This window comes from Callithrix jacchus, chromosome 12, assembly GCF_049354715.1.
Source record: "Callithrix jacchus isolate 240 chromosome 12, calJac240_pri, whole genome shotgun sequence".
Classification (NCBI taxonomy): domain Eukaryota; kingdom Metazoa; phylum Chordata; class Mammalia; order Primates; family Cebidae; genus Callithrix; species Callithrix jacchus.
This window is the reverse complement of record NC_133513.1, coordinates 119817419-119830193: the sequence shown is the minus strand read 5'-3', so window position 1 is coordinate 119830193 and position 12775 is coordinate 119817419. Positions and strand designations below refer to the sequence as shown.

At 43.5% G+C, this 12775-nt stretch overlaps 1 protein-coding gene across 12 annotated transcripts in view; it reads left to right on the top strand.

Annotated features, from left to right (window-relative positions):
• The window catches only part of C12H10orf90 (chromosome 12 C10orf90 homolog), a 268251-nt gene that overhangs the window by 186782 nt on the left and 68694 nt on the right, over positions 1-12775 (top strand). For all 12 annotated transcript variants that reach the window (XM_078346754.1, XM_078346757.1, XM_078346756.1 and 9 more), the window contains one exon: positions 10708-11836. In XM_078346754.1, the coding sequence (XP_078202880.1) occupies positions 10735-11836 (1102 nt within the window). In that variant the 5' untranslated portion in view covers positions 10708-10734. The remainder of the gene's footprint in view (positions 1-10707; positions 11837-12775) is intronic.

Genomic DNA, 12775 nt, shown 5'->3' with positions numbered 1-12775 from the left:
AAAATTGAATTAATGCAGCAAACAATCTAACCATCAATGACTAAGACTTGTTACACGAAACCATACACGGTAGCTTTAATTATTCTTTTATTATCTCCAAAAACAATTTGTAAGTTTGCAGTCTCTTAGAATATGGCGATTCCTCTCAATTTTCAACTAAAATTTGTCCGCTGGAGACAGAGAAAGAGAGGGAGAGAGAGGGAGAATTATGCCATACAGCATTTTCAAGACGTGAAAGAGGTTCTCTGAAATCTAACAAGCTGGTAGAGGTTGTTAGAAAGGACTGCAAAAGTGGCAGTGGTCTGAAATAGGGAAGAAAATTAGAGGTCATATTTATAAAACGAAATATTTCAGATTCTGGGAACAAAAGAGCTTGGTGCACAGTGGTTAATATTGTCAGCGTGTCGTACACCAGGCTCTGACTAATGACTGAGGCAGTCAATCCTTCCCATAGCCCCCTGGGACAGGTACTGCTCTTATATTAATACCTAGAAATGAGAAAACTACAGCTTCACTGGTGACTTGCCCCAGATCTCACAGCTCGTATAGCCCGCCTGGCTCTGAAGCTTTTGTTCTTAGCTTACTCTAAAGGACTGTCGTGGTGGAAGACTCTTTTGAATTAACAAGATTTACAGTATGGACTTTCTCACCTTAAAAAACTGTCCAAGATGTTACAGTTTACAAGGCATCTGCTGTCTGTCACAGATGGAGATTTCACTGCCCATTTTTGTAGTTCTAAGAGAGAGTGGAATTATAAGAATCAATCTCTCATAACAGATTAAAGTAGCAAAGATATCTGTTAAAATATTTTTTTTTTTTACCCAAAATGCTTGTGTTGGGTATTACTTTGATTTAGGTCTGCATTTAATAAAGCTCTACGTTTCCACCAGCTACTCGGTGCCTGAAATCCCACAAGATGGAGAAAGGATGTTATTTGGGGTCCTGAGATTTAGTTATCAATTTTTAAAGCCCTTTCTACGTGAAGAAGCACCAAGCTCACTGTCTTAAGATGTAAAGATGCATGACTATAATTAATCTATTCCCTGGAAGCAGGAGCCGGAGCCCTGGGTTTGGGGAGGAAAAGGAGTGGAAAGAGCAGTGCGTCATTCAGAGCTGTCCTTGGGTGGACATGCCAGGTAGGAGGAGAGAGACTGAGTCAGGGAAGGGTCTGGGGATAAAACTGCTGCATTCCACCGCTACTCTTTTTTAAGAAAGATGTCAACTGAGGATCTTTGTCACCTGTTTTTCCCATTGAGGTGGCAAATTTCAGCATTTTCCTGTTGATTTCAAAAATTAATCAGAGTTTTGTCACTAATGTTGATGTTGATGTTTGTGGCTAAACATTAGTTTAGTCACTAATGTTGAATGTTGATGAGATGACATTCACACAGTCCCAGCAACACACCCCTTGTGGCTATGTGGCTGTATCCTTGTAATACAGACACACACACACACACACACACACTCTCTCTCTCTCTCTCTCTCTCTCTCTCTCTATCTATCTATCTATCTATCTGTCTCTCTCTATTTCTTGGTCATTATCTGTGACTGAGTTCAATGTCTCTGGAAATTATACCTCCTGATCACCTGCTCTGGAATCATCTGGATCATCTAATTTGGTCAGAAGGTGACTCAAATTTTCCCCCCTAACTTGGAACATTTAAAGCCTGTCCCTGGGCATGTGCTAGAAGGCTGCCATAAGAGGATGAAACACGCCAGTGACTGCCCTGCTGTCCTGCCACCGTGGCTGCTGTAAGTCACCACCTCTCCTCCAGGGCCCGCACGAGATTGACCACTTGTCCTTCCAAAATGCATTCAAGCTGTAGCAGTGATAGGAAGTCAGCTTTTCTGGCAAATCATTATTTAAAAGGAGTAAATATGGAGCAGAGTTATCTTCTTTAAAAAATTTTTGAAATTTTCCTCTTAATAAAAGTAATAGCGACCCTATGCAGACACAGGAAAATACAGAAACGTATAAATAAGAAAATATTTATCTGTACATTTTCTCCGTGGATTTTGACATAGGACTGTGATGCATATTAACTTTGATAGCTCTCTTGTATTATTCTCTTATAATATCCCATCACAAGCAATTCCTCATGTCATTTAAGTTATTCATAATTTGTATTTTTAATTTCTACAGAATATAAGATGAAGTTGTGCAACCATGATTTACTTCCCCACTCCACTTTAAAAAAAAAACAAACTGGTTCTTGGTGGTTGTCAGAGAATGAGGAAGAGGGACTGGGCAGTCAGTATTTAATGGGTGTAGAGTCTCAGTTTTACAAGATGAAAAGAGTTCTTGAAATACATCTTGGTGATGGTTGTTCAGCATGATAAATGTGTTCTATACACTAAGTTGTACACTTAAAATGGCTAAGATAGTAAATGTTATTTAATGTGTATTTCATCACAATTTAAAAATTGGGGGAAAATAAATTCTTTCTGGCTTTTCGCTGCTCCCTATCAGGATGCATGGAGTTCTTTGTCTTCAGTAACTGTATGGAAAGGCAAAAGTTTCCCAGTGGAGAGTGAGAAAAGCTCATATTTTTCCATTTGCCTTAAAACCGTCTCCCCTGTTGTTACATACCAGAATGAGTTCATACATTGGAAAATGCCCTTCCATTCAGGGTGAAAGGCCACCAGGCCAACAGGTTACCTAGTGATGCTGGCTCCAGATCAACTCTACGGAGGAAGGCAGCTTTGGAGCAAAAGCAGAGGACTGCAGAGTCTTCTGTGGGAAGCTGCAGCCAAAGAATCCTCGGGCACATACAGCCTAAAGGTTGCAGAGCAGCAATGGGGAAAAATACACATTTCAAGGTAGACATCGGCGGAGAGGCTTATTCTTTTGAGAAATAAATTGCTACAGGGATGGAGGCATCCTCACTCCAGTGGCTTAAGAGCTGATTCCTCTGATCGTCTGCCACTTGTCTCTTTCTGACTTCAATTTATGGAATTATGCCCTTCTTAGAAATACCTCTTAAGGCATAAATATGAAGTTAAAAACAGTCAATAAAAGCACAAAACTATGAAAGCAGTTACCAGCACTACAAAATCATCTTTGAAACATGTAAGAGCTATCAATATCTCAAAGCCGCATCTATGAAAAAGAGTGTTAAAAATGTGTTGTGTGTGACGGTCAGGAAAGGGACAGTTTACTCCCAAAGCAAGACACAAAACCCAGCTACGCATCTGACCTCTCTCCCACTCGAACATTCTACTGTAAATAGGAGATGATTTTCTTCTTCTTTTAAATCAAATCTTAGTTAATTTTATTTCAGATGAAACAAGTCTCTTTGTAAAGACATGTTTAGTTAATCCAGTAGAAAGAAAGATGGAATGTCACTCGGAAACAGCTTAATTTGAGAAGATACTGGGTGTAAAAGATGTAATTACTTTCTAAGGAAAAAATTTGCCCAGTTTTAAAAGTAGAAGACTGACTGAGGAACATTGACCCCTATCTCATCCCCTTCTTGGTTTCCCAGGCCCAGAAGAGGGATGGAGCACAAAGTAATGTGTTAGGGGCTGACTCACATCTGCCCAACCCCTGCTAAATTGATAGGGTGAAGTCCTGTCCTCTACTTTCTCAGACTGTGCCTGCATTTGGAGGTAGGACCTTTAAAGAGGTGATTAAGTTTGAAGTCCGGTAGTGTGATGCCTCCCGCTGTGCTCTTTTTGCTTAGAATTGACTTGGCTATGTGGGCTCACTTTTGGTGCCCTATGAAGTTTAAGGTGGTTTTTTCCAGTTCTGTGAAGAAGGTCATTGGTAGCTTGATGGGGATAGCATTGAATCTGTAAATTACTTTGGGCAGTATGGCCATTTTCATGATATTGATTCTTCCTAACCATGAGCATGGAATGTTTCTCCATCTGTTTGTGTCCTCTCTTACTTCCTTGAGCACTGGTTTGTAGTTCTCCTTGAAAAGGTCCTTTACGTTCCTTGTTATTTGTGTTCCTAGGTATTTTATTCTCTTTGTAGCAATTGTGAATGGCAGTTCGTTCTTGATTTGGCTGTCTTTAAGTCTGTTATTGGTGTATAGGAATGCTTGTGATTTTTGCACATTGATTTTATATCCTGAGACTTTGCCAAAGTTGCTTATCAGTTTCAGGAGATTTTGGGCTGAGATGATGGGGTCTTCTAGGTATACTATCATGTCGTCTGCAAATAGAGACAATTTGACTTCCTCCTTTCCTATTTGAATACCCTTTATTTCTTTTTCTTGCCTGATTGCTCTGGCTAGAACTTCCAATACTATATTGAATAGGAGTGGTGAAAGAGGGCATCCTTGTCTAGTGCCGGATTTCAAAGGGAATGCTTCCAGTTTTTGCCCATTCAGTATGATATTGGCTGTTGGTTTGTCATAAATAGCTTTTATTACTTTGAGATACGTTCTGTCAATACCTAGTTTATTGAGGGTTTTTAGCATAAAGGGCTGTTGAATTTTGTCAAAGGCCTTCTCTGCATTAATTGAGATAATGATGTGGTTTTTGTTTTTGGTTCTGTTTATGTGGTGAATTACATTTACAGATTTGCGTACGTTGAACCAGCCTTGCATCCCCCGGGATGAATCCTACTTGATCATGGTAGATAAGCTTTTTGATGTGCTGTTGCAATCAGTTTGCCAGTATTTTATTGAAGATTTTTGCATCTATGTACATCATGGATGTTGGCCTGAAGTTTTCTTTTCTTGTTGAGTGTCTGTTGGGTTTTGGTATCAGAATGATGTTGGTCTCATAAAATGATTTGGGAAGGATTCCCTGCTTTTTGGATTATTTGGAATAGTTTCAGAAGGAATAGTACTAGCTCCTCTTTGTATGTCTGGTAGAATTCGGCTGTGAACCATCTGGACCTGGGCTTTTTTTGGGTGGTAGGCTGTTAATTGCTGCCTCAACTTCAGACATTGTTATTGGTCTATTCAGGGTTTCAACTTCTTCCTGGTTTAGGCTTGGGAGGAGAAATAGGAACACTTTTACACTGTTGGTGGGAGTGTAAATTAGTTCAACCATTGTGGAAGACAGTGTGGCGATTCCTCAAGGACCTAGAAATAGAAATTCCATTTGACCCAGCAATCCCATTACTGGGTATATAGCCAAAGGATTATAAATTGTTCTACTATAAGGACCCGTGCACGCAAATGTTCAATGCAGCACAGTTTACTATAGCAAAGACCTGGGACCAACCCAAATGCCCATCAATGATAGACTGGACAGGGAAAATGTGGCACATATACACTGTGGAATATTATACAGCCATCAAAAACGATGAGTTTGTGTCCTTTGTAGGGACATGGATGAACCTGGAAACCATCATTCTCAGCAAACTGACACAAGAACAGAAAATCAAACACTGCATGTTCTCACTCATAGGTGGGTGCTGAACAATGAGAACACATGGACACAGGGAGGGGAACACTACACACAGGGGTGTGTTGGGGGGAAATAGGGGAGGGACAGCGGGGGGTGGGGAGTTGTGGAGAGATAGCATGGGGAGAAATGCCAGATATAGGTGAAGGGGAGGAAGGCAGCAAATCACACTGCCATGTGTGTACCTATGCAGCAATCTTGCATGTTCTTCACATGTACCCCAAAACCTAAAATGCAATAAAAATAAAATATTTTTAAAAAAGAGAAGTGACTATGGTTAAGCGAGGTCATTAGGGTGGGTCCTAATCCAGTCCAACTGGTGTCCTTATAAGAAGAAAAGATTAGGACCCAGACATGGGGCAGAGGACAGACGGAAGACTATGAAAATGTAGGAAGAAGGTGGCCATCTACAAGCCAAGGAGTCTACAAGCCTCAGAAGAAACCAGGCCTGTGACACTTTCATCTCAGACTTCCAGCTCCTAGAACTGAGAAAATTAGTTCAGTTGTTTAAGTCACACAGTGTATGGTACTTTGGCGCTGTGGTACCTCGCAAACTCATACAGATTTTGAAGAGGTTAGCCCTTATCTTCAATCATTGAATGGGTCTCACTGAGAGAAGGGGTTTGATACGCAGGAGAATGTGCTGTATAGGAAAGAGCAAAGGGCCCTCCAGTGTTTCCTTCTCTGTTTCTCCCAGTTTTGGGGACTTCTGTCAAAGCTGAGACTACGCACTGGAAAAATGCAGCCTTTGGCACATAGTAGGTGCCCAGATAAATATATGGGATGTTAGACAGAGTTTGACTGTGACTGTGTGTTATTAGTAATAGAATCGCACCTAAAAAAATTATGTGACTTCTACATTTCTATCAGCAAAATTTCAATGTATTGGATATGTAATGAGTCATTTCTATTTGTGTAATTCAGGCAAACTGAAACGTATCCCATTGTAAATTCTACTGAAATATGGTAGCCCTTTGATGTGAACAGTCCTCACTCCTTTGTAGATTGGATTATATCAGATATTCACTCATTTCTGCCAGGTCATGGGAAGAGTATGTACCCTAGAATTATATCACACATTGTATTTTGAGAGGGCAAATTGATTTTTCTTTGGAACTGGGCATTCGTCAGCATTTGTCCCTCAGGAGCAGTGTCACCTCAGGAGCATTTGTCCCTCAGGAGCAGTGACATCCTGAGTGATTGATTCCAGGGCTTCAGAAATGAGTTCAAGTTCATGCTGTTCATTAGTCGTCTTCCCTCATCCATTCACATCTGATAGAGTAAAAAATCATGGCTACACTTGCCAGGCCCCATTTAATGAAACGGTGACTAGTTCCTTTTTTTTTTTTTTTAATACTTTAAGTTCTGGGGTACATGTGCAGGCCTTGCAGGATTGTTACATAGGTACATACATGCCATGGTGGTTTGCTGCCTCCATCCCCCTGTCACCTACATCAGGCATTTCTCCCAGTGTGTGATGCTCCCCTCCCTGTGTCCATGTATTCTCATTTTTCAACACCCACCTATGAGTGAGAACGTGCAGTTGTTTGGCTTTCTGTTCTTGTGTCAGTTTGCTGAGAATGATGGTTTCCAGATTCATCCATGTCCCTGCAAAGGACATGAACTCATTTCTTTTATGGCTGCATAGTATTCCATGGTGTATATGTGCCACATTTTCTTTATCCAGTCTATCATTGATGGGCATTTGGGTTGGTTCCAGGTCTTTGCTATTGTAAAGTGTCACAATGAACATACATGTGCATGTGTCTTTATAATAGAATGATTTATAATCCTTTGGGTATATACCCAGTAATGGGATTGCTGGGTCAAATGGTATTTCTGGTTCTAGATCCTTGAGGAATCGCCACACTGTCTTCCACAATGGTTGAACTAATTGACACTCCCCACGGTGGCTACTTCCTTATCCCGTCCTCTGGGCCTCTAGGTTCTTCTGGAGGGACGCACAAGCCTGCAGCCCCTCAGCACAGCCTGGAGGCATCCCTCAGCATGCAGGGCCCTGGGCTCTGGCTGTGGCTTCATCCTTGCTGAAGGATGTATTTCCCATCCTTGTTGTTCCAGGATGAGATGTCATTCACTCATTCCCAGCAACATACCCCTTGTGGATACCAAGCTCAAGGCTGTCACGGTGTCCTGAGCCTGGAGGAGAGGTACTCTCTTGATACTGGAGACCACAGTACGAGGAGGCCCCACAAGAACCACCCCTGTTTTCTTCTTGCTCAGCAGCTGTGGAAGCCAAGGCCCTGTCCAAGGTCCTGTACCCAGTATGAGAGTCCCGGCTCACGCTAGACCCCAGGTGGCCTGAGTCCTAGGCTGGCATCATTCCCACCATATCCATGCAGAAGAATCATCTGGGAACTGGTGAAAGATACAGATTCTAGGCTTTATCCATATAGATCCTGATGTATCAGGGTCCAAGGAAGGAGAGGTCTAGAAATCTGCATTTTTAACATGTGCTCGCCACCAACACACACACACACACACACACACACACACACACACACACACATTCTCTCTCTCTCTGTCTCTCTCTCTGTCTCTGTCTCTCTGTCTCTGTCTCTCTGTCTCTCTCTCTCTCTCCCTCTCTCTCTCTCTCTGTCTGTCTGCCTCTCTCTTTCTGTCTGTCTGCCTCTCTCTCTCTGTCTCTCTCTCTCTCTGTCTCTCTCTCTCTCTCTCTCAGTAGTTTCTCTGCAGACAGAACCAGGTGCAAACTTTGGGAAACATGGCCCTATAAAATAAAGTGGGTCTTTTTTTTTTTCTTCAAAGAGCAGTGTCAAAGAGTTTCTGCTGGGTATGATTGCACTCCTTGTAGGGTAGACAGGAACAATTATGATCAGAACGCAATTTAACTCTAATGGGAGGGACTGTGTACCAAGAAAAATAGGCACCAGGTGCACTTCAGCTTTCTCATATATAAACTACAGCCATAAAAACTGCTGCAGGGGGAAGGGATTCAGGATGCCGCAGAAGCGTTGGGGCTTCAGGCTGGAGTCACACTGGAAGCTCTATGATCACCGATGCCTGGGCCTCCCTGCCCAGGAATTCTAATGTAATCGTTTGGGAATGAGGCCTGGCCATTGGGGTTTGGACAAGTTCCCAGGTGACTGATGTAGCCTGGGCTGACAATTGCTGGAAAGGAAGCCCTACCTACCAGGACTTCCAGCAGAGCCAGCCTCAAGGAAGCAATGTATGATATGAACTGGAAGTCTGAGGGACCCGTTGGGCTAAAGAGAGGGCTAAATGTCCCCTTTCGTGACTCAGTGCTACTGCATGCCATTGACCTTTTTTCTTTAAAATAAAGCCAGAGGTATTTTGATTTTTTTTCATTTTAAACTATTAATTTTTAATATGCTTGGCATTGTAATTAGCACAGGTTATACTATCATGCACAAAACAGGAGCTTGCCATTCTAATGGATATGATGGGTTAGGGGGACGGGCAGAGCAACGACAAATTAAAACATGAGATTTTAGCACAAGGAAATAATATAGAATAATGTAAAATATGGTGTGCGATGAAAGAGGATAACTTGAAAAGGATACCAGTTACTTGGAATTTATTAGGGAATGCTTTGCTGCATTGGTTTTTTTTTTTAATGACGTAAATTTTAAAATGACTCTCCTGTCTATTTCTTCTTTTTCACTCATCTCTGGGTATCTTTTGAATGTACAGCTTTCCATATATCTTTAAAAAACACATATAATGTGATAGAGGTTGTCATGCAAAATAAGCCAACCCCCTTCCCATGCCCGACTCTCAGGGCAGAAACCCCTCAGGTGGCTATGATCACTCACACTGGTCCTCCCGCAGCCACGTGGACTTGCAATGCCCAATGTCCAGCTTGTGGGAAACATGCAATTATTTGAGTCAGCAAATATTAGTCCTGCCCTGAAGAAAATAAGAATGCTCCCATGCTTGCTGTCACGTCTTGGAATAAGCAAATACCCCGCTTCCAACATACACAGGCCCTCTCCTTCCAAAATGTGTTGTCTGGAGAAGACCAGCAGTCTCACAACTTGCCTGTGTTTTTCAAAGTATGTGACCCAGATCACCTACATCAGAACCACAGGGATGTCAGTGGACACGCAGATGCCTGGGTGCTACCCACAGCCTACAGAATCAGTCTCTGGGGCCTGGGGAACTTGCAGTTATAACACCTCAGGCCATTCTCTGCGTGTTGGGATTTGAGAGTTGCTGCGGCAGGTGCTGGGCGTCCGGTTCTGCCCTCAGGCCCCCGGAGCAAAGATTCTCTGCAAGCAGTGGGAGCTTAGTGCTGACATAATATTAATCCAGATCCTGTGCAGCTCTATGTAAGGATTCATTTTAAGCATGTACCATAATGAACATCTAAACGGGGGCCAGGACCCTGTTAGCATTCAAGTGCTGGGGTATAGTCCATCTTCCGTGTCATATTTTGTAGTGCTTCATACATAACCGTAAGAAAAAATAAGGACAGAAGAGATTCTTCTTTCTGGTCTTGACCTGGTTAGATGCTTTGTTAAAAATCATGGCATACTCTTTTGGACACACGAGCAATGTACTCTTAGGACAAACAGTCTGCTGATTAGGAAAAGTGAAACACCTCGATCATTTACAAACACTGGACAAAAAGTCATGCTTATGCAACTGTTCATGCAAGTGCAGCAAAGCTACATGTGTCTTGGTCCAATGTCCCTGCCCCCTAATTCTGATGAGTGAAATCAACTGATTGTCACAGTGTTGGTCTGGGCAAACGTAGGCATTTGCTTTCTATTATTTTGCTCTCTGGTCTTTGACTTCCATGATGCCAAGCAGCAGGGAGCAACTGAATTAGAGTCTAAGCCAGCCAATGTAGAGGACTGCTAGGGACCGAGGTGGTGAGGAGGCTCCTGGTAACCACTGTTGCTATTTCCTTTCAGGAGTGCTGACTCATCTCCACATAAACCTGTGGCACCAAGTTCCAGCCCACCTCTGTAATTCTGTCTTTCCTCTCCATTGAGGATGTGAGCCTGTACTCAGGGACTCCTGGGCTGGGTGGGGGTAGTTTTCAGGATTAGATGATCCCCACTGACACATCATTAGGTAAATTAAGAATAGATGCCCAGCAGAGAAAGCCAGTTCACTACTCAGGCCAATGTTTCCAGAATGTATAGCTTGTCATAAACATCTAGTTTTCCTGCCCTTCCTGCCATCTCTGACCATCGAGTGTGCAGCGAAAAGCCTCAGACAAGACATCTGAGTGTTACGAACCAAGTGCTCCAGCATCCTGGTGGCCTCTTGCAAGCAAGTTTCCTGCCTGTGTTTCGATAGACTGCTTGAATAATCGGGATCTTTTTCTGTTTGCAGGAGACCCTGGCATCACAAAACACAAAAATGATTTCATCCATGGTAATGTCCCAGATGATTGATGAGAGTAAGTCAAGAGAAAACAGGGCCTCCTTGCCCCTGCAGTGTGCGATGGCTCAGTCTCGCGGACGTCACACCAAGCCATCTCTGGCTAATCGCAGTGGAGTCAGCATTCACAGAGCGTTTCCGTTCCTTCCGGGCACATTAGGAATCCCAACACCGTCAGATGAGCTAGGACCTGGGACGGAACTGCCACCCAAAGAGGAGAGCCCCTGTGAGGGCCCCCACAGAGGTTTTGCGTCCATCACCATCACGGCCAGGCGCGTGGGCACCCCAGCCAGCGCCCTGGTGTGGGGGACTGTTGGGGACTCTCTGTGTCCCAAGTGCAGGGCTGAGGACACTCTGTTCCGGGCACCCCCAGCTCTGGCCAATGGCCCCCATCCAGGCCGGCACCGGAGAGCTTTTGCCTGCACAGAGTTCTCCAGAAACAGCTCAGAGGTGCGGCTGAAGGTTCCTGAGGCCCCCACAGGGTTGTGTGAGAGACGCGAGGCCTGGGTCACCCATGCGGATGACAAAGAGACCAATTTTTCTCCAGACACGCCACTGTCAGGAAAGAGCCCGCTGGTGTTCAGTTCCTGTGTCCACCTCAGGGTGTCTCAGCAGTGTCCAACTTCCATCTATTACGTAGACAAGTCTCTCTCCATTCCTTTTGAGCAACCTCAAATTGCCAGCCCCAAAATGCACAGATCCGTCCTGTCGCTCAACCTCAATTGTAGTTCCCACAGATTAACAGCAGATGGAGTAGATGGCATAGTGAACGGAGAGCCAATAAGCACAGCCCCAAAGCAAGAGCTCGAGGAGGGAGACCAGGACCTCCTAGGCCAGCGCTGGAACCCAGGTTTACAAGAAAGTCACTTGAAGGAAGCCCCATCATTGGGGCGGGTGCATTTGGGGACCGGCACATGTTCTTGGAGTGATTCTTTTCCATTGGAAAACGCGGAATTTGCAGACATGGGAACTAACCAGGTTACTGTAAGAAAAGGGATAAAGGATCATGAGGCTCATTGTCATGCCAGCGGTCATGCCAACCAACTGTCCATTCACATTCCTGGCTGGAGTTACAGAGCAGGTGAGTGGTGCGTCCATCTGCAAGAGGGTGACCTGTGCCAGTGCCCTAGCAAGGTGGCTGTTGAGGGAGATTCTTTTACAAAAGAGGCATGTCTCAGTAGACTTGCAGTGATCTCTGCTCACAGTTGATGACTGATAGCCCAGCATCCAAGTCTGATTGGATAGATTTTTTTTTTTTTTTGGTTGAGACATTTGTAGATTGTAAGAGGTCTTCTGTCGAATTCTTGTTTCCAATAGTTCCAGATCATATGTAATGAGCAGGAAATAATGGCCTCCAAAGGAAGTTAATTTACAGTGTGCCCAAATTGCGTTCCAAGAGAGGGTGAGAAGAAGGAAATGCCATTTACCCCCAGATGTTTCAGCTCTCTCCTGCCAAACATCTGTGTATTTGGAAGTGTCCAGAATTCTGTACTTTTTACTTTTCAAGTTAGCCTCATTGATATAAAAACTAGACCACAAAGCTTCACAATGGAGTGTGGGGGATGTGTGTGTGTGTGTGTGTGTGTGTGTGTGTGTGTGTAGTAATTATAGGACATTTTCTAAATTAGGCAAGTCAGGGACTCTGTGCCAAATAGCAGCAGCAGCAGCAGCAATTTTCTGTCCCCCTGGTTGTGTCTTCTGGGACATCTCGGCCAGTATTTGTTGCTGTTTCTGCCATTTCCAGGGTCGGGCAGAATTCCCAAGGTGGGCTGCTCTGAGGATTCTTCACTTTTTCTGGGAAATCAAAAGAGGAAAGCAGGCCTTTTCTGGAGGAAAAAGGCCAGATTTCTTTGTGTAAATTTCTGATTTTCAACTTTACTTTTCTGTGAGAGGCTCTGGCTTATGAATTACTTTCTATTTGGAAAAAAAAGTTAAAGATATTAGTATATAATTGAAAATGCAGAATATGCGTAATAATTTTATGGTACAATTTTTGTTCATTAAAGCTTTATTAATAAAA